This window comes from Mobula birostris, chromosome 15 (genome assembly GCF_030028105.1).
Source record: "Mobula birostris isolate sMobBir1 chromosome 15, sMobBir1.hap1, whole genome shotgun sequence".
NCBI classification, from domain to species: Eukaryota; Metazoa; Chordata; class Chondrichthyes; order Myliobatiformes; family Myliobatidae; genus Mobula; species Mobula birostris.
This window is the reverse complement of record NC_092384.1, coordinates 84,091,308-84,119,085: the sequence shown is the minus strand read 5'-3', so window position 1 is coordinate 84,119,085 and position 27,778 is coordinate 84,091,308. Positions and strand designations below refer to the sequence as shown.

General features: G+C 46.9%; 1 protein-coding gene across 2 annotated transcripts in view; it reads left to right on the top strand.

The window, feature by feature from the left end:
* galns (galactosamine (N-acetyl)-6-sulfatase) overlaps positions 1-27,312 on the top strand; it is a 206,332-nt gene extending 179,020 nt beyond the window's left edge. For both annotated transcript variants that reach the window (XM_072280053.1, XM_072280051.1), the window contains exons 10-14: positions 8,211-8,347; positions 15,753-15,855; positions 18,510-18,631; positions 23,774-23,891; positions 26,811-27,312. In XM_072280053.1, coding sequence (XP_072136154.1) covers positions 8,211-8,347; positions 15,753-15,855; positions 18,510-18,631; positions 23,774-23,891; positions 26,811-26,897 — 567 coding nt within the window. In that variant the 3' untranslated portion in view covers positions 26,898-27,312. The remainder of the gene's footprint in view (positions 1-8,210; positions 8,348-15,752; positions 15,856-18,509; positions 18,632-23,773; positions 23,892-26,810) is intronic.
* The last annotated feature ends 466 nt before the right edge of the window (positions 27,313-27,778 follow it).

Genomic DNA, 27,778 nt, shown 5'->3' with positions numbered 1-27,778 from the left:
GGTGAAAAATCAGCGTGACAGGGAGACGGTGAAAAAGCAGCGTGACAGGGAGACGGTGGTGAAAAAGCAGCGTGACAGGGAGACGGTGAAAGAGCAGCGTGACAGGGAGACGGTGAAAGAGCATTGTGACAGATACGGTGAAAGAGCAGCGTGACAGGGAGACGGTGAAAGAGCAGCGTGACAGGGATACGGTGGTGAAAAAGCAGCGTGACAGGGAGACGGTGGTGAAAAAGCAGCGTGACAGGGAGACGGTGGTGAAAAAGCAGCGTGGCAGGGAGACGGTGAAAGAGCAGCGTGACAGGGAGACGGTGAAAGAGCATTGTGACAGATACGGTGAAAGAGCAGCGTGACAGGGAGACGGTGAAAGAGCAGCGTGACAGGGAGACGGTGAAAGAGCAGCGTGACAGGGATACGGTGGTGAAAAAGCAGCGTGACAGGGAGACGGTGGTGAAAAAGCAGCGTGACAGGGAGACGGTGAAAGAGCAGCGTGACAGAGACGGTGAAAAAGCAGCGTGACAGAGAAACTGTGAAAGAGCAGCGTGACGGAGACCGTGAAAAAGCAGCGTGACAGGGATACGGTGGTGAAAAAGCAGCGTGACAGAGAGATGGTGAAAGAGCAGCGTGACAGAGACGGTGAATAAGCAGTGTGACAAGATGGTGGAAAAGCAGCGTGACAGAGAGATGGTGTGAAAGCAGCGTGACAGTGAAAAATCAGCGTGACAGGGAGACGTTGGTGAAAAAGCAGTGTAACAGAGAGACGGTGAAAAGCAGCGTGACAGGGTGAAGGTGGTGAAAAAGTGTGACGGAGATGGTGAAAAAGCTTCGTGACAGGGAGACGGTGAAAGAGCAGCGTGACAGGGAGACGGTGAATAAGTAGTGTGACGGAGACGGTTAAAAAGCAGCGTGACAGGGAGACCCTGGTGAAAAAGCAGCGTGACAGAGAGACGGTGAAAAATCAGCGTGACAGGGAGACGGTGGTGAAAAAGTGTGACAGTGATATGGTGCAAAAGCCACGTGACAGGGAGACGGTGAAAAAGCAGCGGGACAGGGAGACGGTGGAAATGCAGCGTGACAGGGAGACGGTGAAAAATCAGCGTGACAGAGAGACGGTGATAAAGCAGCGTGACAGCGAGATGGTGGGAAAGCAGCGTGACAGGGAGACGGTGAAAAAGCAGCGTGACAGAGAGACAGTGGAAGAGCAGCGTGACAGAGAGACGGTGGAGAAAAAGCCGCATGACATGGAGACGGTGAAACAGCAGCGTGACAGGGAGACGGTGAAAAATCAGCGTGACAGGGAGACGGTGGTGAAAAAGTGTGACAGTGATATGGTGAAAAAGCCGCGTGATAGGGAGACGGTGAAAAAGCAGCGTGACAGGGAGACGGTGAAAAATCAGCGTGACAGAGAGACGGTGAAAAAGCAGCGTGAAAGGGAGACGGTGAAAGAGCCGCGTGACATGGAGACGGTGAAACAGCAGCGTGACGGAGACGGTGAAAAAGCAGCGTGACAGGGAGACGGTGAAAAATCAGCGTGACAGGGAGACGGTGAAAAAGCAGCGTGACAGGGAGACGGTGGTGAAAAAGCAGCGTGACAGGGAGACGGTGAAACAGCAGCGTGACAGGGAGACGGTGAAAGAGCAGTGTGACAGTGAGACGGTGAAAGAGCAGCGTGACAGAGAAACGGTGAAAGAGCAGCGTGACAGGGATACGGTGGTGAAAAAGCAGCGTGACAGGGAGACGGTGGTGAAAAAGCAGCGTGACAGGGAGACGGTGAAAGAGCAGCGTGACAGAGACGGTGAAAAAGCAGCGTGACAGACGGTGAAAAAGCAGCGTGACAGAGAGACGGTGGAAAAGCAGTGTGACAGGGTGACGGTGAAAAAGCAGCGTGACGGAGACGGTGATAAAGCAGCGTGACAGAGAGACGGTGAAAGAGCAGCGTGACAGAGACGGTGAAAGAGCAGCGTGACAGAGACGGTGAATAAGCAGTGTGACAAGATGGTGGAAAAGCAGCGTGACAGAGAGATGGTGTGAAAGCAGTGTGACAGTCAGTGAAAAATCAGCGTGACAGAGAGACGTTGGTGAAAAAGCAGTGTAACAGAGAGACGGTGAAAAGCAGCGTGACAGGGTGAAGGTGGTGAAAAAGTGTGACAGGGAGATGGTGAAAAAGCTTCGTGACAGGGAGACGGTGAAAGAGCAGCGTGACAGGGAGACGGTGAATAAGTAGTGTGACGGAGACGGTTAAAAAGCAGCGTGACAGGGAGACCCTGGTGAAAAAGCAGCGTGACAGAGAGACGGTGAAAAATCAGCGTGACAGGGAGACGGTGGTGAAAAAGTGTGACAGTGATATGGTGCAAAAGCCACGTGACAGGGAGACGGTGAAAAAGCAGCGGGACAGGGAGACGGTGGAAATGCAGCGTGACAGGGAGACGGTGAAAAATCAGCGTGACAGAGAGACGGTGATAAAGCAGCGTGACAGCGAGACGGTGGGAAAGCAGCGTGACAGGGAGACGGTAAAAAAGCAGCGTGACAGAGAGACAGTGGAAGAGCAGCGTGACAGAGAGACGGTGGAGAAAAAGCCGCATGACATGGAGACGGTGAAACAGCAGCGTGACAGGGAGACGGTGAAAAATCAGCGTGACAGGGAGACGGTGGTGAAAAAGTGTGACAGTGATATGGTGAAAAAGCCGCGTGATAGGGAGACGGTGAAAAAGCAGCGTGACAGGGAGACGGTGAAAGAGCAGCGTGACAGAGAGACGGTGAAAGAGCAGCGTGACAGGGAGACGGTGAAAGAGCAGCGTGACAAAGAGACGGTGAAAGAGCAGCGTGACAGGGAGACACTGGTGAAAGAGCAGCGTGACAGGGAGACGGTGAAAGAGCAGTGTGACAGGGAGACGGTGATAAATCAGCGTGACAGAGAGACGGTGAAAGAGCAGCGTGACAGGGAGACGGTGAAAGAGCAGCGTGACAGGGAGACGGTGAAAGAGCAGCGTGACAGGGTGACGGTGGTGAAAAAGTGTGACGGAGATTGTGAAAACGCCACATGACAGAGAGACGGTGTTGAAAAAGCAGCGTGACAGGGAGCCGGTGAAAGAGCAGCGTGACCGGGAGATGGTGAAAGAGCAGCGTGACAGGGAGATGGTGGAAGAGCAGCGTGACAGGGAGACGGGGGTAAAAATGCAGCGTGACAGAGAGACGGTGAAAGAGCAGCGTGACAGGGTGACGGTGGTGAAGAAGCAGCGTGACAGGGAGACGGTGAAAAAGCAGCGTGACATGGTGACGGTGGTGAAAGAGCAGCGTGACAGGGGGACAGTGGTGAAAAAGCAGCGTGACAGGGAGACGATAGTGAAAACGCAGTGTGACAGAGAAACGGTGAAAAAGCCGTGTGACAGGGAGAAGGTGAAAAAGCAGCGTGACAGGGAGACAATGGTGAAAACGCAGTGTGACAGGGAGACGGTGAAAAAGCAGTGTGACAGGGAGAAGGTGAAAGAGCAGCGTGACAGGGAGACGGTGAAAAAGCAGCGTGACAGGGAGACTGTGAAAACGTAGCGTGACAGGGAGACGGTGGGAAAGCAGCGTGATAGGGAGGCAGTGAAAAATCAGCGTGACAGGGAGACAGTGAAAAAGCAGCGTGACAGGGTGACGGTGGTGAAAAAGCAGCGTGACAGGGTGACGGTGGTGAAAAATCAGCGTGAGAGAGAGACGGTGAAAAATCAGCGTGACAGGGAGACGGTGAAAAAGCAGCGTGACAGGGAGCTGGTGGAAGAGCAGCGTGACAGGGAGACGGTGAAAAATCAGCGTGACAGGGAGACAGTGAAAAAGCAGCGTGACAGGGTGACGGTGGTGAAAAAGCAGCGTGACAGAGAGACGGTGAAAAATCAGCGTGACAGGGAGACGGTGAAAAAGCAGCGTGACAGGGAGATGGTGGAAGAGCAGCGTGACAGGGAGACGGTGAAAAAGCAGCGTGACAGGGAGATGGTAAAAAAGCAGCGTGACAGGGAGACGGTGGTGAAAATGCAGTGTGACAGGGAGATGGTGAAAAATCAGCGTGACAGAGAGACTGTGGGAAAGCAACGTGACGGAGACGGTGGAAAAGCAGTGTGACAGGGAGACGGTGGTGAAAAAGCAGCGTGACAGAGAGATGGTGGGAAAGCAGCGTAACAGGGAGACAATGGTGAAAAAGCAGTGTAACAGAGAGACGGTGAAAAAGGAGCGTGACAGAGAGACGGTGAAAGAGCAGCGTGACAGAGAGACGGTGAAAGAGCAGAGAGACAGTGAAAGAGCAACGTGACAGGGAGACGGTGAAAACGCAGTGTGACAGAGAGACGGTGAAATAGCAGTGTGATAGGGAGACGGTGAAATAGCAGTGTGACAGGGTGACGGTGGTGAAGAAGCAGCGTGACAGGGAGACGATGGTGAAAACGCAGTGTGACAGAGAGACGGTGAAAGCGCAGCGTGACAGGGAGACGGTGGAAAAGCAGGGTGACGATGAAAGAGCAACGTAACAGAGAGACGGTGGTGAAAATGCAGTGTGACAGAGACGGTGAAAAAGCAGCGTGACAGAGAGACGGTGAAAGAGCAGCGTGACAGGGAGACGGTGGAAAAGCAGTGTGACAGGGAGACGGTGTAAAAGCAGTGTGACGGAGATGGTGGAAAAGCAGCGTGACAGAGAGACGGTGAAAGTGCAGCGTGACAGGGAGACGGTGGTGAAAAAGCAGCGTGACTGGGAGACGGTGGAAAAGCAGCGTGACAGGGAGACGGTGAAAGAGCAGTGTGACAGGGTGACGGTGGTGAAAACGCAGTGTGACAGAGACGGTGAAAGAGCAGCGTGACAGGGTGACGGTGGTGAAGAAGCAGCGTGACAGGGAGATGGTGAAAACGCAGCGTGACAGAGAGACGGTGAAAGTGCAGCGTGACAGGGAGACGGTGGTGAAGAAGCAGCGTGACAGGGAGATGGTGAAAACGCAGCGTGACAGAGACGGTGAAAGAGCAGCGTGACAGAGAGACGGTGGTGAAAAAGGCATTTGGTACACTGGTCTTCATCAGCCACGTGTTGAATATTGGAATTAGGACATGGAAACATGGAAAACCTACAGAACAGTACAGGCCCTTCGACTGATAAAACGGTGCCGAATATGTCCTTACCTCAGAAATTACCTAGGGTTACCAATATCCCTCTATTTTCCTAAGCTCCATGTACCTGTCCAGGAAACTCTTAAAAGATCTAATAGTATCCATCTCCACTACAGTCACCGGCAGCCCATTCCACACACTCACCATTCTCTGCGTTAAAAGCTTACCCCTGACATCTCCTCTGTTCCTACTTCCAAGCACGCTAAATCTGTGCCCTCTCACGTTAGCCATTTCTGCACTGGGAAAAAGCCTTTGACTATCCACGCGATCAATGCCTCTCATGACTTATACACCTCCATCAGCTCACCTCTCATCCTCCGTCGCTCCAAGGAGAAAAGGCTGAGTTCACTCAACCTATTCACATAAGGCATGCTCCTCAATCCAGGCAACATCCTTGTAAATCTCCTCTGCACCCTTTCTATAGTTTCCACATTGTTACTGTACTGAGACGACAAGAACTAAGCACAATACTCCAAGTGTGGTCTGACCAGGGTCCTTATTGGCTGCAACATTACCTCTCTAAACTGAAATCCACGATTGATGAAGACCAATGCACCGTGTACCTTCTTAACCAGAGAGTCAACCTGTTTAGCAGCTTTGAGCATCCTATGGACTCGGACCCCAAGATCCCTCTAATGCTCCACACTGCCAAGAGTCTTACCATTAATACGATATTCTGCCATCAGTTTGACTTACTAAAATGAACCACCTCACACTTATCTGGGTTGAACTCCATCTGCCGATTCTCTGCCCAGTTTTGCATCCTATCAATGTCCTGCTGTAACATTTGACAGCCCTCCACACTATCCACAACACCCCCAACCTTTGTGTCATCAGCAAATTTACTAACCCATCCCTCCACTTCCTCATCCAGGTCATTTATAAAAATCACGAAGAGTAAGGGTCCCAGAACAGATCCCTGAGGCACACCACTAGTCACTGGCCTCCATGCAGAATATGACCCGTCTATAACCACTCTTTGCCTTCTGTGGGCAAGCCAGTTCTGGATCCACAAAGCAATATTCTCTTGGATCCTATGCCTCCTTATTTTCTCAATAAGGCTTGCATGGGGTACCTTGTCAAATACTTTGCTGAAATCTATATACTCTACATCCACTGCTCCATCTTCATCAATGTGTTTAGTCACATCCTCAAAAAATTCAATCTGGCTTGTTAGACATGACCTGCCTTTGACCAAGCCATGCTGACTATTCCTAATCCTATTATGCCTCTCCAAATGTTCATAAATCCTGTCTCTCAGGATTTTCTCCCATTAACTTACCAACCACTGAAGTAAGACTCACTGCTCTATAATTTCCTGGGCTATCTCTACTCCCTTTCTTGAATAAGGGGAAAATATCCGCAACCCTCCAATCCTCTGGAACCTCTCCTGTCCCCTTTGATGTTGCAAAGATCATCACCAGAGGCTCAGCAATCTCCTCCCTTGCCTCCCACAGTAGCCTGGGGTACATCTCATCCGGTCCCAGTGACTTATCCAACTTGATGCTTTCCGAAAGCTCCAGCACATCCTCTTTCTTAATATCTACATGCTCAAGCTTTTCAGTCTGCTCTACAATCGCCAAGATCCTTTTCCATAGTGAATACTGAAGCAAAGTATTCATTAAGTACCTCTGCTATCTCCTCCGATTCCATACACATTTTTCCACTGTCACACTTGATTGGTCCTATTCTCTCTTATCTTATACTCTTACTCTTCACATCCTTGCAGAATGCCTTGGAGTTTTCCTTAATCCTGTCCGCCAAGACCATCTCATGGCCCCTTCTGGCTCTCCTAATTTCTTTCTTAAGCTCCCTCCTGCTAGCCTTATAATCTAGATCTCTGTCATTACCTAGATTTTTTGAACTTTTCGTAAGCTCTTCTTTTCTTCTTGACTAGATTTACAACAGCCTTTGTACACCACTGATCCTGTACCCTACCATCCTTTCCCTGTCTCTTTGGAACATACCTATGTAGAACTCCATGCAAATATCCCCTGAACATTTGCCACATTTCTTCCATACATTTACCTGAGAACACCTGTTCCCAATTTATGCTTCCAAGTTCCTACCTGATAGCCTCATATTTCCCCTTACTCTAATAAACACTTTCCTAACTTGTCTGTTCCTGTTCCTCTCCAGTGCTATGGGAAAGGAGCTAGAATTGTGATCACTATCTCCAAAATGCTCTCCCACTGAGAGATCTGAACCTGACCAGGTTCATTTCCCAATACCAGATCAAGTACAGCTTCTCCTCTTTAGGCTTATCTACATAGCGTGTCAAGAAACCTTCTTGAACACACCTAACAAACTCCACCCCATCTAAACCCCTCACTCTAGGGACATGCTATTTGATATTTGGGAAGTTAAAATCTCCCAACACAACAACCCTGTTATTATTATGTTGTTTGGGTGTACAAGATATTGGTGAGGTCACACTTTGGTGTAATGTGTGAGTTTGGGTCACTTTGTTATTCAACTGAAAAGATTTACAAAGGTATTGTCAGGGCTTGCGCGACTGACTTACAGAGGGAGTTTGAAAAGGCTGGGACTTTATCCTTAGAGCCTGGGAGACTGAGAGGCAATCTTTTATAAAGAAGTGAGGGCACAGATAGGGTGAATTCACTCAGTCTTGTTTCCCAGGGAAAGGGACCTATAAATGAGAGACACATTTTTAAGGAGAGAGGCAAAAGATTTAAAGGGGTGCTAAGGAGAGATTTCTTCACACCCTGGATGTGAGTGTATGGAACGAGCTGCCTGAGGCAGGTGTAATCACAACATCTGAAAAGATATTTGGATAAGGACCTGGATAGAGAGATATGGAACTGGATTGGTGGGCGCCATGATCAGCAGAGGTGAGATGGGCTGTACGACTCTGTTATTCAGGAGTGACCAGTCAGCATGCAACATTCACACATATACATACATAAATACATATGTTCACAGTTTTATACACACACACACACACACAAATCACGTAGTTTGGAGTATGGACTGACACATGTAGTTGGTGAACACGTACTCACACACATATGCAGTAATGCGCACACAGACACACGTGCTGATGCCATGATCTGTGGTTACAGGTGAGTTACCAGCTGGGCACAGTAATGGACCTGTTCACCACCAGCTTGGCCCTTGCTGGGCTCCCACCACCCACAGACCGGCAGCTGGACGGCATCGATCTTTCTCCTGTGTTGCTGAAGAATCAGGTCATCGACAGGTAATGGAGCCAAACTTGAGGGGAAAAAAGCTGTTACCTTCCAGAAAACAGTGAGGAGGGAGGGGAAAGATGTCAAGAGACTGAAACAAGAAGGAACATTATTCATGCACTCAGCATAAGAAATAAAATGGACAAACTTGAAATTCAGCTATAGATTGGCAAATATGACGTTGTGGCTATCTCTGGAACTTGGCTAAAGGGTGGCTGCCATTGGAATTGAATGTCCAAGGATATACAGTGTATCAGAAAGACAGGTTCGTAGGCAGAGGGGGTGGTGTGTATAAGAAATAATATTAAATTATTAGAAAGGGATGACATAGGATCGGAAGGTCTAAAGTTTCTATGGGTTGAGTTAAGAAATGACAAGGGTAAAGGGACCCTAATGGCAGTTGTATACAAACAGCAGCCAGGATGTGGATTACAAATTACAGCAGGAGATAGAAAAGGCGTGTCAAACGGGCAATGTCATGATAATCGTTGGGGATTTTAACATAAAAGTGGATTGGGAAAACCAGGCCAGTAATGGACCTCAAGAAAGAATTTGTAGAATGTCTGAGGGATAGCTTTTCAGAACTGCTTGTTGTTGAGCCCACTAGGGGATCAGCTGTGCTGAATTGGGTGTTGTGCAATGATCCAGAGGTGATAAGAGAGCTTAAGGTTAAGGAACCCTTGGGGAACAGTGATCACAATATGATCGAGTTCAGTTTGAAACTTAAGAAGGAGAAACTAAATTCCAATGTGTCAGTACTTCAGTGGAATAAAGGAAATTACAATGGCATGAGAGGGGAACTGGCCGGGTTGACTGGAAAGAGACACTAGCAGGAAGGACAGCAGAGCACCAATGGCTGGAGTTTCTGCGAAAAATGAAGGAAGTGCAAGGCAGATATATTCCAAATAAAAATAAATTTTCGAATGGACTGACAAGTGAAGTCAGAGCCAAAGGAAAAGCAAAAGAGAAGGCATACAAGGAATCCAAAGCAGGTAGAAATTCAGAGGATTGCAAAGCTTTTAAAAACTTTCGGAAGGAAACTAAGAAGGTCATTAGGAAGGGAAAGACGAGTTATGAAAGGAAGCTGGCAACGAATATCAAAGAAGATACTAAGAGCTTTTTTTAAGTATATAAAGAGTAAAAGAGAGTTGAGGGTAGATATAGGACCAATAGAAAATGACGCTGGAGATATTGTAATGAGAGATGCAGAGATGGCAGAGGAACTGAATGCGTATTTTGCATCAGTCTTCACAGTGGAAGACGTCTGCAGTATACCAGACAATCAGGAGTATCAGGGAAGTGAAGTAAGTGCAGTGAAAATTATGACTGAGAAGGTGCTCAGGAAGCTTAATGGTCTGAGGGTGGATAAATCTCCTGGACCTGATGGAATGCACCCTCGGGCTCTGAACGAAGTAGCTGGAGAGATTGCGGAGGCATTAACAATGATCTTCAAGAATCGATAGATTCTGGCACTGTACCGGATGACTGGAAAATTGCAAATGTTATTCCGCTATTTAAGAAGGGTGGGAGGCAGCAGAAAGGAAACTATAGACCTGTTAGCCTGACATCAGTGGTTGGGAAGTTGTTGGAATCGATTAGTAGGGATGAGATTATGGAGTACCGGGAGGCACATGACAAGATAGGCCAAAGTTAGCATGGTTTCCTGAAAGGAAAATCCTGTCTGACTAATCTACTGCAATTTTTTTGAGGAAACTACAAGCAGGGTAGACAAAAGAGATGCAGTAGACACAGTGTACTTGGATTTTCAAAAGGCCTTTGACAAGGTGCCGCACATGAGGCTGCTTAGCAAGATAAGAGCCCATGGAATTACAGGGAAGTTACTAGCATGGGTGGAGCATTGGCTGGTCGGCAGAAGACAGAGAGTGGAAATAAAAGGAACCTACTCTGGCTGCCGATTACCAGTGGAGTTCCACAGGGGTCGGTGTTGGGACCGCTGCTTTTTACGATGTATGTCAATGATTTGGATTATGGAATTAATGGATTTATGGCTAAATTTGCCGATGATACAAAGATAGGTGGGGGAGCGGGTAGTGTTGAGGAAACAGAGCCTGCTGAGGGACTTAGATAATTTAGGGGAATGGGCAAAGAAGTGGCAAATGAAATGCAATGTTAGAAAGTGTATGGTCATGCACTTTGGTGGAAGAAATAAACGGGCAGACTGTTATTTAGATGGGGAGAGAATTCAAAATGCAGAGATGCAAAGGGACTTGGGAGTACTTGTGCAAGATACCCTAAAGGTTAACCTCCGGGTTGAGTCGGTGGTGAAGAAGGTGAATGCAATGTTGGCATTCATTTCTAGAGCTATAGAATAGAAGAGCAGTGATGTGATGTTGAGGCTCTATAAGGCACTCGTGAGACCACACGGAGTATTGTCTGCACTTTTGGGCTCCTTATTTTAGAAAGGATACACTGACATTGGAGAGGGTTCAGAGAAGATTCACGAGATTGATTCCAGGAATGTAAGGGTTACCTACCGTATGAGGAACATCTGGCAGCTCTAGGCCTGTATTCCCTGGAGTTCAGGAGAATGAGGGGGGATCTCATAGAAACATTCCAAATGTCAAAAGGCCTGAACAGATTAGATATGGCAAAGTTATTTCCCATGGTGGGGATTCTAGGACAAGAGGGCACGACTTCAGGTTTGAAGGACGTCCATTTAGAACTGAGACGCAGAGAAATTACTTTAATCAGAGGGTGGTAAGTCTGTGGAATTTGTTGCCACGAGTGGCTGTGGAGGCCAAGTCACTGGGTGTATTTAAGGCAGAGACAGATAGGTTCTTGATTAGCCAGGGCATCAAAGGGCATGGGGAGAAGGCAGGGGAGTGGGGATGACTGGAAGAATTGCATCACCCCATGCTTGAATGGCAGAACAAACTTGATGGGCCAAATGGTCTACTTCTGCTCCTATATCTTATGGTCTTATGCAAGTCTCTGGGTCAGAATCAAACATTCCCCAGAGCACAGGCTCCATCCATTCAGAAAGATCCCACCACACCATTGCATTACACACTCTCAGGTTCAGTCACAGAGTGTGAACCTCCCTCCACACCGTCCCATCTCCCACTACAATGGTCAGTCACAAAATGAATCTCCCTCCACACCGTCCCATCTCCCACTACAATGGTCAGTCACAGAGTCAAGCTCTCTTTACACACTCCCGATGTGAGGTACAGTGTGAAACTCCCTCTACACTGTCCCATCACACACCCATAAGACCATAATACATGGGAGCAGAAATAGGCCATTTGGCCCATTGAGCCTGCTCCACCATTCCATCATGGCTAATCCTTTTTTCCCCTCCTCAGCCCCACTCCCCGGCCTTCTCCCTGTAACCTATGATACTATGGCCAATCAAGAACCTATCAATCTCCACCTTAAAATAGACCAAATGACCTGGCCTTCACAGCTGCCTGTGGTAACAAATTCCACAAATTCACCACCCCCAGCTAAAAATATTTCTCTGCACGTCCTTCTGTCCTGCGGCTGTGCCCTCTTGTCCTAGATTCCCCCACCATGAGAAACTTCCTTTCAACATCTACTCTGTCTAGGCCTTTCAACATTTGAAATGTTTTTTTTTTGGTGTGTGCGTCTGCGATGTTGGTGGGACGATGTCTTTTTCATGCCTTTACAAGGCGTGGAGCGAGAGAGAGAGACTATGCGGTGCGCCACTCCTCACACAGACATTTCACAGTATTTTTCCCTTTATTTTACGAGGTCGAGTTGCGATCTTGACACTCAACTGAGGTGAGAGTTGATATTGGACCACTGGAAAATGCTGCTGGTGAGGTAGTAAATGGGGAACAAAGGAATGGCAGATGAACTTGATGGGTACTTTGCATCAGTCTTCACTGTGGAATCACTAGCAGTGTGCCAGAGGTCCGTGAGTGTCCGGGACCAGGAGTCAGTGACATTGCTATTACAAAAGAAAAAGTGCGAGGCCAACTCAAAGGTCTGAAGTTGGAAAAGTCACTTGGACCAGATGGACTACATCCCAGAATCCTGAGAGAGGCAGCCGGAGAGATAACAGATGCATTGGACATGATCTTCCAAGAATCACTTGATTCTGGCATGGTCCCGGAGGACTGAAAGATTGCAAATGTCACTCCACTCTTTAAGAAGGGAAGAAGGCAAAAGAAGGGAAATTATAGGCCAGTTAGCCTAACCTCATTATCCTGTGGCATTACTGGAAAGATACTGGCATGGATAGTGGAATGGCTGACAGGCAGGAGGCAGTGAGTGGGAATAAAAGGGCTTGGCTGCTGGTGACCAGTGGTATTCCTCAGGGGTCAGTATTGGGACCGCTGCTTTTCACATTGTTTGTCAGTGATTTAGATAATAGAACTGATGGCTTTCTGGCAAAGTTTGTGGATAATACAAGGATAGGTGGAGGGGTAGGAGGTGCTGAGGAAGTAATGAGATTGCAGCAGGACTTAGAGAAATTGGAAAAATGGGCAAAGAGTGACAGATGGAGCAGAGTGTTGAGAAACGCTGATAATCATTTTGGTGAAAGTAAAAATAGTGCGGACTATTCTCTAAACGGGGAGGAGGTTCAAACTTCAGAGATCGAGAGCAACTTCGGATTCCTCGTGCAAGACTCCCAGAAGTTTAATTTACAGATTGAGTCTGTGGTAAAGGCGGCAAATGCAATGTTGGCATTTATTTCAAGGGGAATAGAATATAAAACAAGGAGATAATGCTGAGGCTTTATAAGTCACTAGTCAGGTCGCACAGAATATTGTCAATAGTTCTGGGCCCCATATCTCAGAAAGGATGTGTTGTCATTGGAGAGAGTCCAGAGGAGGTTCACAAGGATGATTCTGGGAATGAAGGGGTTAACATTTGAGGAGCATTTGGCAGCTTTGGGCCTGTACTCACTGGAATTTAGAAGAATGCGGGGGGATCTCATCAAAACCTAACAAATTTTGAAAGGACTGGATAGGGTGGATGTGGAGAGGATGTTTCCTATGATGAGAGTATCCAGAACTAGAGAACACAGCCTCAAAATTGAGGGGCGACCCTTTTAAAACAGAGGTAAGGAAGAATTTTTGTAGCCAGACAGTAATGAATCTGTGGAATGCTCTGCTGCCAACAGCAGTGAAGGCCACGTCCGTGGGTATGTTTAAGGCAGAAGTTGATCATTTCCTAATCAACCAGGGCATCAAAAGATGTGGCAAGAAGCCTGGGAATGGAGCTGAGTGGGATCTGGGATCAGCCATGATGGAATGGCGGAGCAGGCTCAATGGGCTAAATGGCCTAATTCTGCTCCTATGTCTTATGGTCTGACACAGAGTGATGTTGCTTCCACATCATCCCATCACACACTCCCAGGCCAGACTCAGAGTGAGATTCTCTTCACACCGTCCCATCGCATATTCATGGGGTCAGACACAGACTGACGTTCCCTCCACATCATCCCATCACACAACCATGGGAGTCAGATACAGTCAATTTTTCTCTGTGCCGTCCCATCACACACTCTCAGGGTCAGACAGAGAGTAAAGCTCTCTCTATACTGTCTCATCACACACTTCCGGGCTTCTCTGTGGATTGTCACCTTGTCGTGGTGGAGAAGCTTGTGTGGTCCTGTGATCCCGAGAGCAATGCTGTCTGGAGCTATGCTCCTGGTAGGGTCACCCATGGCAGTAAGGCCGAGGGTGAGGTCCCTGACAAAGAACAATCCAACCAAGACCTCAACGGTGGAACAGGCAGAAGGCAAACGTAAAAGAGGCAGACAACAGAAAGATTCAAAGACGTCTTAAAAGCCAACATGAAGAAATGTAACATCAACATCAACAATTGGGGAACCAATGCCAAGGACAGGAAACTCTGGCAAGCCATCATCCGAGAAGGAACAGCAACCTTCAAAGCCAACAGATGTGCAGAATTAGAAGAAAAGAGAAGAAAATGGAAAGAGAGGCAGCAACAACCAAAGCCTGATCTGCCATCTGGAACTACCTGTCCTGAATGCGGAAGAACTTTCAAAGCCAAGATTGGACTCATCAGCCACTTGAGAGCCCATAAGTAGATCTACAGAATGAAGACCACCATCCTCGACCTCAAGGGATAGCCACGACGACAACACACTTCCGGGGTCAGACACAGAGTGAAGCTCTCTCTATACTGTCCCATCCCACACTCCCAGGGTCAGACACAGAGTGAAGCTCCCTCTGCATGATTCCGTCACACACTCCTGGGGTCAGACATAGAGTAAAGCTCTATATCATCCCATCACACACTCCTGGAGCAGGCACTTCCAGTATTTTTGAGGAAGATTAGTAATCAGTTGTGATGTGTAACCCCTGGGCACCAACAACGGGATATTTTCTGCCCAGCAGAGAGAGGCAGTGGTACCATTGGTCTGGGCAGGTGTCAAACCCAAACTCTGAAGCTGAAAAGTCATGTCACGTTGATCTGTCTCTATTCTTGAAGTGCTGCCTACACCTGACAATGTCGGACACAAGAGGTTCCACAGAAGCTGGAAATCTTCAGCAAGATGCACAAGGTTCTGGAGGAATGTAGGAAGTCAGGCAGCGTCTGGGATTGGAAATAAACAGTTGACATGTCAGGCCAAGATCCTTCATCAGGACTGTGTTGTGGTTTGAAACATTGACTGTTTATCCCCCTCCATAGATTTTGCACGACCTGCTAAGTTGCTCCAGCGTTTTGTGTGTTGCTCCTGAAATATGTGCATTTAACTTGGTGTAAGTGTGGGCTTGTTCTGTGCTGTGGGTGTGATACGCATGTCCTGGGCACTGTGGAAGGCATCTCAGAGCAGTGGCAAACACTCTGTGTTAGTTTACCCCCTTAACCATCAGGCTCTTGAACCAGAGGGGATAGCTTCACTCACCCCAGCACTGAATTGTTCCCACAACCTGCAGACTCACTTTCAAGGACTCTTCAACTCATGTTCACGGTATTTATTGCTTGCTTGTTTATTTTCCTATATATTTATGTATGTACTGTGAGTACGTAATTCCACAGTTTGTTGTCTTTTGCACACTGGTTGTTTGTCCATCTTGTGTGCATTTTTCATTGATTCTGTTGTGTTTCTTTGTATTTACTGAACACCTGCAAAACAATGGTAGTATATGGTACCGTACATGTACCTTGATAATACGCAAACATGAGAAAATCTGCAGACGCTGGAAATTCAAGCACACACACAAAATGCTGGTGAACACAGCAGGCCAGGCAGCATCTCTAGGAAGAAGTACAGTCGATGTTTTGGGCGGAGACCCTTCATCGGGACTGTCCTGACAAAGAGTCTTGGCCTGAAACGTCGACTGTACTTCTTCCTATAGATGCTGCCTGGCCTGCTGCGTTCCAGCAGCATTTTGTGTGTGTACCTTGATAATACATTTACCTTGAACTTCAAACGTTTATCTCACTCTCCAGGCCAGTGTTTTACTATCGTGGTAACCAGTTAATGGCTGTGCGGCTTGGAATGTACAAGGCACATTACTGGACCTGGACCAATTTTTGGAAAGAGCTGAAGCTGGTAAGTCAGTATCTGCTGTGGGTCGGGAGTCAGCGTCCACACAGGGACCTGAGGCTGAGGATAGTCTGACTGCAGACAGGGCGGTGGCTATCTGCAACACTCTGGAGCCTTATCTGATTCTTGCTTCCCAAATTTTAATCAGCTTCTTTCTTCCTCAACTAGATATTCCACATCTCTTTCAACCATGGTTTGTTCGCCCTACCATCCTTTCCCTGCCTCAACGGGACAAACCATAACACCATAAGACATAACAGCAGAATTAGGCCATTCAGCCCATCAAGTCTGCTCCACCATTCCATCATGGCTGATTTATTATCCCTCTCAACCCCATCCTACGGCCTTTTCCCCATAACCTTTGATAATCTGACTAATCAAGAACCTGTCAACTTCCACTTTAAATATACCCACTGACTTAGTCTCTACAGTCATCCATGGCCATGAGTTCCACAGATTTACCACCCTCTGGCTAAAGAAATTCCTCCTCATCTCCTTTATAAATGGACATCCCTCTATTCTGAGACTGTGCCCCCTGGTCCTAGACTCCCCCGCTAAAGGAAACATCCTCTCCACATCCATTCTGTCAAAGCCTTTCAACATCCAATAGGTTTTGATAAGATCTCCCAAATTCTTCTGAATTTCAGTGAGTGCAGGCCCAGAGCTATGAAACACTCCTCATATGTTAACTCTTTCATTCCCTGAATCATTCTCATGAACCTCCTCTAAACCCTTTCCACATTAATACATCCTTTCTTAGATAAGGAGCACAAAATGGCTGCAAGTATTGTCTGACCAGTGCCTTATAAAGCCTCAGCATTACATGCTTTTATATTCTAGTCCTTTCGAAATGAATGCCAGCATTGTATTTGCCTTCCTCACCACTGACTCAACCTGCAGTTAACCTTTAGGGAATCCTGCACAAGTCCCTTTGCACCTCAGATTTTTAACTTTTCTCCCTGTTTAGAAAGAGTCTACACTTTATTTTACCCACCAAAGTGCATGACCTTACACTTCCTGATACTATATTCCATCTGCCACTTCTTTGCCCATTCTCTCAATCTGTCCTTTTGCATTTTCCATGCCCCACCACCTATCTTTGTATCATCTGTAAACTTGGCCACAAAGCCATCAATTCTGTCATCCAGACCTATTGAGATCCCCCTGCTGTGTTCCCTAAACAACCTCCACATTCCTATTGTGCATTTCCTGAGTTTATCCGTTACTGATGCATGCTGCGTTCGTCTGATAGCATTATGATTCCCCTTCCCTCACTTAAATACCTTCCCACATGGATTAGATTCCATGTGCCACCAATCCACCCAGCTTCCCAGCTGATCTGTATCCATAGACAATCTTCCTCAGTCCTGATGAAGGGTCTCAGCCTGAAATGTCAACTGTTTAACCCATTCCATAGATGTTGCCTGACTGCTGAGCTCCTCCAGCATGTTGTGTGTTTTGTTTTAGATTTCCACCATCTGCAGATTTACTTGAATTTGTGAACCTCCTTCATTCAGTATCTGTGATTCCAACAATTTTTATGTCATCCTCAAACATATTCATCAGACACTGACATTCTCATCTGAGTTATTAATACATGACAATAACTAATCCCTATGTAACACCATAGATTACAGACTTCCAGACAGTGAAGACCCCACTACCATCGTCTTCTACCTCTGATCGCCAAGACAGGTCCAGCCATAATTTGCCTTCAGTTCCAGTGTCCGACTCGCTCCCGATGGGACAGGTTCAGTTCCAGTTTCCGACTCGCTCCCGATGGGACAGGTTCAGTTCCAGTTTCCGACTCACTCTCAATATGACAGGTTCAGTTCCAGTGTCCGACTCGCTCCCGATGGGACAGGTTCAGTTCCAGTTTCCGACTCGCTCTCAATATGACAGGTTCAGTTCCAGTTTCCGACTCGCTCCCAATGGGACGGGTTCCGTTCCAGTTTCCGACTCACTCCCGATGGGACAGGTTCAGTTCCAGTGTCCGACTCGCTCCCGATGGGACAGGTTCAGTTCCAGTTTCCGACTCACTCTCAATATGACAGGTTCAGCTCCAGTGTCCGACTCACTCCCGATGGGACAGGTTCAGTTCCAGTTTCCGACTCGCTCTCAATATGACAGGTTCAGCTCCAGTGTCCGACTCGCTCCCGATGGGACAGGTTCAGTTCCAGTTTCCGACTCGCTCTCAATATGACAGGTTCAGCTCCAGTGTCCGACTCACTCCCGATGGGACAGGTTCCGTTCCAGTTTCCAACTCACTCTCGATGGGACAGGTTCAGTTCCAGTTTCCGACTCGCTCCCAACGGGACAGATTCAGCTCCAGTGTCCGACTCACTCCAGATGGAACAGATTCAGCTCCAGTGTCCGACTCGCTCCCGATGGGACAGGTTCAGCTCCAGTTTCCAACTCGCCTTAAACATGATTGACAGTACTTTGCTCACCTTTGCTTATTCCTGCTGCCCTTCTCAAATAAAGATTCCACATCTGCAGTCCTATAGTCATCGGGGACCTCAGCTATGAGCGGTGAATGTTGGAACGTCTCAGAGTCTCCTTGCTGTCCTGACAGTATGAGATACATCTCATCAGCGTGGGGTGATTTATCTACCTTTATTCCCCTGAGATGTTTAACATCTGATCCGTTGTTTTTTCAGGGAACTAATTTCTGCCCAGGACAGAGCGTGACAGGTATTACCACCCATGATCAGCAGGACCACTCCAATCAGCCACTGCTCTTCCACCTTGGTCAGGATCCGGGGGAGAGGTTTCCCATCAGGTGAGGGAGGGGAAGTCTGACCTGCACCTGGGAAATGGCCAGGCTGCTGGTGTCTGGGATAACCCATCACACTCTCACCGTGATGGGCTGTCGTTGGCTGCTGTCTTCCTCTGAGAGTCCTCATACAGCATTTCCTAAAGGTTAAGTTGGTGGTAAAGGAAGTAAATGCAATGTTGGCATTCATTCTGAGGGGATACGATGTAATGCTAAGGTTTCATAAAGCATGTATTGTGAACGGTTATGGACCCCATATCTGAGAAGAGATGTGCTGGCATTGAGAGGGTTCAGAGGTGGTTCACAAGAATAATCCCAGCAATGAAAGAGTTAATGTATGAGGAGTGTTTGATGGCTCTGGGACTGTACTGACTGGTGTTTCGGAGAATAAGGGGGATCTCACTGATACCTATTAAATATTGGAAGGCCTTGATAGAGTGGATGTGAAGAGGATATTCCTGTACGGGGGGAGTCTAAGATCAGAGGGCACGACCTCAGAATAGACGGGCATCCATAAAGAACAAAGATGAGGAGGAATTTCTTGAGCCAGAGGGTGGTGAATCTGTGTAATTCATGGCCACAGACGGCTGTGAAGGCCAAGTCATTGGGAATAATAGGTTCTTGATTAATCAGAGCATCAAAGGTCATGGGGAGAAGACAGAAGAATGGAGTTGAGAGCCGTGAGTAAATCAGCCATGATGGAATGACTGAGCAGACTCGATGGGCCAAATGGCCTAATTCTGTTCCTCTGTATTATCGTCTCTGTCCCTCTGTACTGGGAGTGTGTCCCAGTGAGAGGTGACTCTCTACAGCACCCCGCCACATGCACTGCTTCTCCTTGTACACATTCTCTCCAGTACACATCTCTCTCACCTGCACACCTTGCCCACACACACACACTCTGCCTCCCTTCCCCGCATGCCTCATCGCCATACACGGCTTTCCCCTCCCTGCACACAGCTCCCTCTCCCACACATCTTCTCCACCACACACCACTCTCTCCAAATGCCTCTCCACCACACACGTCCTCCAGTACACACCAACTTGCCCACCCCCTGCACATACCTTCACGTCCTCTCCACCACCCACCACTCCCCCACACACGTCCCCCACACATACCCTCATGCTCACACGCTTTCTACCTCACACACACGCTTTCTACCACCGTTCCTCTTCTCCATCGGGCAGAAGATACTGCCCACCAGGCTCAAGGTCAGCTTCTATCCTGCTGTTGTAACACTGTTGAATGGTTCCTTATTCTGATAAGGTTGGCTATACAGTGACTACGGAAGCTTTGTGATTGGTTATCAAATCTATCCATACTGTCATTTGGCCTTAACAGTCACATACTTAGATTGAAACAACCAGTTTACCATGGCAATAGAAGTGAGGTACTTTGCCATTTTTAGATGTTATGGTAAAATGGATGGTAGACAAGCTGGAGATGAGTGTTTACAGGATGACTCACACAGGCTAGTACCTGAATTTCTAGTCAAAATCATCCAAAGAAAATGCTTGGCATTGTTCGAGGTATGGCACGAAGTGCAAGTACCTTGTGCACAACTAGAGCTGCAAACGAGAAAGAATGCATGAAGAGGAGAGAAGCATTCAAGAACAATGGGTACCCCATGCACATAATTAGAAAGGAATGGAGTGCGACACAACACCAGAACAAAGACAACCTCCAGGTAGAATGTTATTGCGCCAGACAGTGCCAGCTTAACTGAAAAGCTGACGGATTTGCCAAAAGTGTGCTGTCCAGTTAATAGCAAAAAGTGAGGTCACAACTAGAAAAGGGCTAAGCAAAGTGGCATCTAGAAGAGCTAAAGAACTGTAAGGGAGTTGTGTGCTCCATACCTCAGTCACCATGCCAGAAAGCGTACATTGGTGAGATTGGAAAGCCAATGAAGACCAGGATAAGTGCCTTAAAAAGCTTGAGAGCAGAATGAAGTGAGAGTACTGAACATTACCTATCATGCTCCAGCAGGCCAAGGTTTGGTGAGGCCAACGTCCTTGGCAAGGAAGAGAATGCTTACAAGAGGAAGATTAGGGGATCACTAGAGATGGAGTATGTGGGGGACCTAAATGTCTTTCTAAGAGTGTAGAGATAGCTCCAGTCTGGGACCTATCAATAAGTCTTACTTTAGTGGTGGGCAGGTTGTTGGAAAACGTCCTGGGAGGCAGGATTTATGCACATTTGGAGAGACATAATCTGATTAGGGATAGTCAGCATGGTTTTGTCAAGGGCAGTTCGTGCCTTACAAGCTTGATTGAATTCTTTGAGGATGTAACAAAACACATTGATGAAGGTAGAGAAGTGGATGTAGTGTACATGGAATTCAGTAAGACATTTGATAAGGTTCCCCATGCGAGGCTCATTCAGAAAGTAATGAGGCATGGGTTCCAAAGAGACCTTGCTTTATGGATCCAGAACTGGCTTGACCACAGAAGGCAAAGGCTGGTTGTAGACAGATCATATTCTGCATGGAGGTCGGTGACCAGGGATCTGTCCTGGGACCCCTCCTTTTCGTGATTTTTATAAATGACCTGATGAGGAAGTGGAGGGATGTGTTAGTAAATTTGCTGATGACACAAAGGTTGGGGGTATTGTGGATAGTGTGGAGGGCTGTCAGAGGTTACAGCGGGACATTGATAGAATACAGAACTGGACTGAGAAGTGGCAGATGGAGTTCAACCCAGATAGGTGTGAAGTGGTTCTTTTTAGCAGGTCAAATTTGGAGACAGAACATAATATTAATATTAATGGTAAGACTCTTGGGAGTGTGGAAGATCAGTGTGATCTTGGTGTCCGTGACCATAGGACACTCTAAGCTGCTGCGCAGATTGACAGTGTTGATAAGAAGGCATATGGTGTGGTGGCATTCATCCACTGTGGCATTGAGTTCAAGAGCCGTGAGGTAACGTTACAGCTATACAAGACTTCGCCAGACCCCACTTGGAGTACTGTGTTCATTTCTGGTCACCTCACTACAGGAAGGATGTGGGTGCTATAGAGAGAGGGTGCAGAGGAGATTTACAAGAATGTTGCCTGAGTTGGAGAACATGCCTTATGAGAATAAATTGAGTGAATGTGGCCTTTTCGCCTTGCAGTGATGAAGGATGAGAGGTGACCTGACAGAGGTGTATGAGATAATGAGAGGCATTGATTGTGTGGATAGCCAAAGGCTTTTCCCAGGGCTGAAATGGCTAACACGAGGAGGCATAGCTTTAAGGTGCCTGGAAGCAGGTACAAGGGGGATGTCTGACGCAGGTTTTTCACACAGGGAGTGATGAGTGTGTAGAGTGCACTGCCAGTAACATTGATTGAGATGGATAGATACATGGGGTTTAAAAAATAGAGGGCTGTGCGGTAGGGAAATTCTAGGCAGTCTCTAGAGTAGGTTACATGGTTGGCACAACATTGTGGGCCGAAGGGCCTGTAATGTGCTGTAGATTTCTATGTTCTATGTTCAGTCACAACAAGGCAATTCAAATTAACCAGTCAAGATCGACAATTCAGATCCAGACAATTAGGATGGAGCTGTAAGCCCTGCCTATGCTGTGCTCACTGAAAAAGGTATACAGGGAGGTGTCCCTAGAGGGACATCATCTGTGCCCGAGGAAGACAGCCGTGTTTACTGTTGAAACATTGCAATTAGTGCCTATAAAAAAGTTTTCATGTTTCATTATTTTACAACGTTGAATCACAGTGGATTTAATCTGCTTTTTTGATACTGATCAACAGAAAAGGTTCTTTTGTGTCAAAGTGAAAGCAGATTTTTACAAATTGGTCTAAATTTATTACAATTATTCAACACAAAATAATTGATTGTATTATTATCCACCCCCTTTAAGTTAGTATTTAGTAGATGCACCATTGGCAGTAATTGAGTCTGTGTGGATAGGTCTCAATCAGCTTTGCACATCTAGACACTGCAATTATTCCCCCATTCTTCTTTACAAAGCTGCTCAAGCTCCGTCAGATTCCATTTGGGATTGTGAGTGAACAGTACCTTCAAGTCCAGCCACAAATTCTCAATTGGATTGAGGTCTGGACTTTGTCTTGACATTAATTTATTGTTTTTAAGATATTCCTGTGTAGCTTTGGCTTTATGCTTGGGGTCATTATCTTGCTGGAAAATAAATCTTCTCCAAAGTCGTAGTTCTCTTGCAAATTGTCCTCCAGGTTTTCCCTGTATTTTGCTGCATTCATTTTACCCTCTACCTTAACAAGGCCTGCTGTAGTGAAGCATCCCCACAGCATGATGCAGCCACCACCATGCTTCACAGTAGGAATGGTGTGTTTTTCATGGTGTGCAGTATTTGGCTTACACCAAATGTAGTGTTTAGTCTGGTGGCCAAAAAGTTCAATTTTGGTTTCATCAGACCAGAAAACCTTCTTCCAGCGGGCTTCAGTCTCCCAGATGCCTTCTGGCAAACAAGCGGAGATTTCATCTGAGTTTTTTTCAACAGTGGCTTTCTCCTTGCCACTCTGCCATGAAGCTGTGACTGGTGAAGCACCTGGGCAACAGTTGTTGTCTGCACAGTCTCTCCCATCTCAGCCACTGAAGCTTGGCTCTTCTCCAGAGTTACCATAGGTCTCTTATAGTTTTCACCAGGATACGGACTCACCAGCAGCTGGACCTTCCAGATCCAGGTGTATTTTTACTACAATCAATTGAAACAGCACGACCGCACACGGGTGATCTCCATTTCACTAACTATGTGGCTTCTAAAACCAATTGGCTGCACCAGTGATGATTTGCTGTGTCATATTAAAGGGGGTGAGTACTCATGCAATCAATTATTTTGTGTTTTATATTTGTAATTAGTTTAGGTCACTTTGTAGAAATCTGCTTTCACTTTGACAAGAAAGGGTTTTTCTGTTGATCAATGTCAAAGCCAAATTAAATCCACTGTGATTCAATGTTGTAAAACAATAAAACATGAAAACTTCCAAGGTGGGTGAGTACTTTTTATAGGCTCTGTAAGTACGTGACGATTAAGGCCAAAGGATAGAAAATGGACACTTAGCCTCACAATCTACCTCATCATCTTCACTTTATTGTCTGCCTGTACTGTACTTTCTCTGTAACTACTTCACATTTTTCCACCTCTCTCCTCCCACCCCCCCCCCCCCACCTGCAGCTTTTCCCACCAGGAGTATGAGCAGGAGACGAGGAGGATTTCTCTTGTGGTGCAGGAACACCAGGCATCCTTGGAGCCAGGCGAGCCACAACTGAACATCTGTGACCGGGCTGTCATGGTGAGAGCTTGTCTTCCCGCACTATGCTGTAACTGTTCAAACTTGGCTCCTCCGTATGGGTAGGGAAAGAGGGAGTCCACCACCCACCATCCCACCTACAAACCCACTTCCCCATAACCTCAACCTCACGATTTTCCATCTCTTCCCCTGGCACCATAGACGTTGTAGCCATTAGTGAGACTTGTTTGCAGGAGTGATGCAACTGGTAGCTGAATGTTCCAGGGTTCTGTTGTTTTAGATGTAATAGAACAGGACAGATTAAAGGAGGAGGTGTGGCAGTACTAGTCAGGGAAAATGTCTTGGCAGTGCTCAGTCAGGACAGACTGGAGAACTCGTGTACTGAGGCTTTATGGGTAGAACTGAAACATAAGAAAGGTAAAATCACATTAATTGGGTTATATTATCAACCTCCCAGCAGTCCATGGGATTTAGAGGAAGAAATTTGTAGAAATCGTAGACTGTGGCAAGAAACATAAGGTTGTTATAGAAGGTGAATTTTAACTTACCACATTTTGACTGGTTCTCCCATACTGTAAAAGGACTAGCTGGAATAAATTTTGTTAAGTGTGTTCGGGAAAGTTTCCATGATCAATACGTAGAAGTCCCAATGAGAGATTGCATGATACTTGATCTGCTATTAGAGAATGAGACAGGGCAGGTGACAGAAGTTTGTGTGGGGGAGCACTTTGTATCTAGTCACAAACAAGAGAAAATCTGCAAATGTTGGAAGTCCAAGCAACACACGCAAAACTCTGGAGGAACTCAGGCCAGGCAGCATTTGTGGAAAAGAATACAGTTGACGTTTCAGGCCGAGACCCTTCCGCAGGACTCTTTTCCATAGACTTTGCATCTAATGATCATTTTGCCATTAGTTTAAAGGTAATTATGGAAAAGGATAGGTCTGGTCCATGGGATAAGATTCTAAATTGGAGAAGGGTTAGTTTTGATGGTATCAGAAATGATCTGGCAAGTGTGGATTGGGACAGGCTGCTTTCTGGCAAAGGTGTACTTGGTAAGTGGGAGGCCTTCAGAAGTGAAATTTTAGTACAGAGTTTTTATGTTCCCATCAGAATAAAAGTTGAGGATTATAGGCTTAGGTACCTTGGTTTTAAGAGATACTGAGGCCCTGCTTAAGGAAAACAAAAGGAGGTGCATATCAGGTATAGGCAGGTAGGAACAAATGAAGTGCTTGAGGAATATAAGAAATGCAAGAGAACACTTAAGAAGGAAATCAGGATGGCTAAAAGAAGGCACAAGACTGCTCTAGCAGGCAAGGTGGAAGAGAATCGTCAGGGCAAGTTAAGGTGGATAAATCCCCAAAGCCTGACAGGGTGTTCCCTCATACCCTGTAGGAGGCCAGTGCAGAAATTGCAGGGGTCCGGCAGAGATATTTAAAATAGCCACAGGTGAGATGCCGGAAGATTAGAGGATAGCCAATGTTCTGTTGTCTAATAAATGCTCTAAGAATAATCAACAAAATTGTAGGCCGGTGAGCCTGACATCAGTAGTAGGAATGTTATTGGAAGGTATTCTAAGGGACTGGAGATATGAGTGTTTGGAGAGACAGGGACTGATTAGGGATAGTCAACATGTCTTTATGCATGGTAAGTCATGTCTAACCAATCTTCCAGTCTTTCGGAGAAGTTACTCAGAAAGGTGATGAAGGCAAGGCAGTGGATGTTGTCTACATGTATTTTAACAAGGTTTTTGACAAGGTCCCGCATGAGAGGTTGGTCAAGAAGGTTGGCATTCAAGTTGAGGTAGTAGATTGGATTAGATATTGGCTTTGTGAGAGAAGCCAGAGAGTGGGAGTAAATAGTTGCGTCTGTGACTAGTAAGAGTGCCACAGGGATGGGTGCTGGGTCTGTTGTTATTTATCATCCAGATCATTGATAAAGATGACAATGTGGTTAACTGGCTCAGCAAATTTGTAGATGCCACCAAGATTGAGGGTGTAGTGGACAGCGAGGAAGGCTATCTTGGCTTGCAGCGGGATCTGGACCAGCTGGAAAAATGGCAGATGGAATTTAGTGCAGACAAGTGTGAGGTGTTGCAATTTGGTAGGACCAACCAGGGTAGGACTTACACAGTGAACGTTAGGGCACTGTAGAGTGTGGTAGAACAAAAGCATCTGGGAATAGAGGTCCATAATTCCTTAAATGTAGCATCACAGATAAACAGGGTTGTGAAGAAAACTTTTGGCACATTGGCCTTCGCAAATCAAGGTATTGGGTAGAGGCATTGGGATGTTATGTTGAAGTTGTGCAAGACATTGGTGAGGCCTAATTTGGTGTATTGTGTGCAGTTTTGGTCACCTACCGACAGGAAAGATGTAAATAAGATTGAAAGAGTGCAGATAAAATTTACGTGGATGTTGCCAGGACTTGAGGACCTGAGTTATAGGGAAATGCTGAAGAGGTTAGGACTTCACTCCCTAGAGCATAGGAGAATGAGGGGAGATTTGCTGTAAGGATGTACACAATTATGAGGAGTATAGATAAAAATGCAATCAGGCTGTTTTCCACTGAGTTTGTGTGAGACTAGAACTAGAGGTCATGGTTTAGGGGTGAAAGGTGAAATATTTAAGGGGAAATGAGAGGGAACTTCTTTACTCAGGGTTGTGTGAGTGTGGAACAAGCTACAGCTAGTAGATGCAGATTGGATTTCAACATTTAAGAGAAATTTGGATGGGAAGGGTATGAAGGGCTGTGGTCCCAGGTGCAGGTCAATGGAACTAAGCAGATTAATAGTTCAGAACATACTAGATGGGCCAAAGGGCCTTTTTTTTTTGCTGTCTGATTCTATGACTCTGTGGCTGCCACTGGGATGCCCAGAGTGGGACCTGCGGGATGCACCGGAGCAGGATGAGGAAATTCCATGTTGTGCAGTTGATAATCGGAATCTCCTTCTCTCCCACAGAACTGGAGTCCCCCTGGCTGTGAGAAACTTGGGAAATGCCTGAAGATCCCCAGCTCTGCACCATGGAAGTGTATCTGGCCCCACTGACACAGTGGTCAGGGCCAAATGGATGGGGGAAGTCGGAATCTCAGCAACTACCCCCACTGTCCCTTGTGGTCTGTTTCAGTGTAAACTGAACTGGAACCTGGTGCACAGGGGACACGTTGTGGGTAGCAAGGGTGACATGAGCAGGCAGCAGCCCTTGATCCATCCAGTACACCGAACAGATTACGGGCAGACTGCAGTCTCTGATCTGTCCAGCACTGGTTGTGGAGGTGACAGGCAGGTGGCAGCCTCTGATCCATCCAGCACACTGAACAAATCACGAGCAGGAGGCAGTCTCTGATCTGTCCAGCACATTGAACATATCACAGGCAGGCAGTAGCCTCTGATCTGTCCAGCTCTGGTTGTCGGGAAATGTTCAGGTTAAATGCTCCAATTAAAGGCATTGTCTTTAAACACACTATATGTGCACGGATGCCAATGAATTGCAGCACAATGAGGTACTGCACAATTGAACCAATTGTCCCTACAGACGCATGCCTCAGTATGACCATTGCTGCGGCTGAGTGTACAGGAAGGACAGGCAGAGGGAGAAGTAGGGAGAGACCAGCAGGGAGTGTGTGCTCGGGAGAGACCAATGAGAAGGGGAAGAGCTGGAGGGAGACCAGTGCAAGGGTGGAGGTCAAGTAAGTCAGCAGGGCTGCTGCAGTGGGCAGGTGAACTTCACTGATCTTGGATCTGCAGCAAGAGTCATCAAAGAGCAGAAACACCATTGGGACTTGGAGGTTCTCAGGTGGTAGTAATAATATCGAGCGTTGGTTTAACTTAGGTGCCTACAGCAAGGTTAATCATAAAACACCATAGAAACATAGAAAACCTACAGCACAATACAGGCCCTTTGGCCCACAAAGTTGTGCTGAACATGT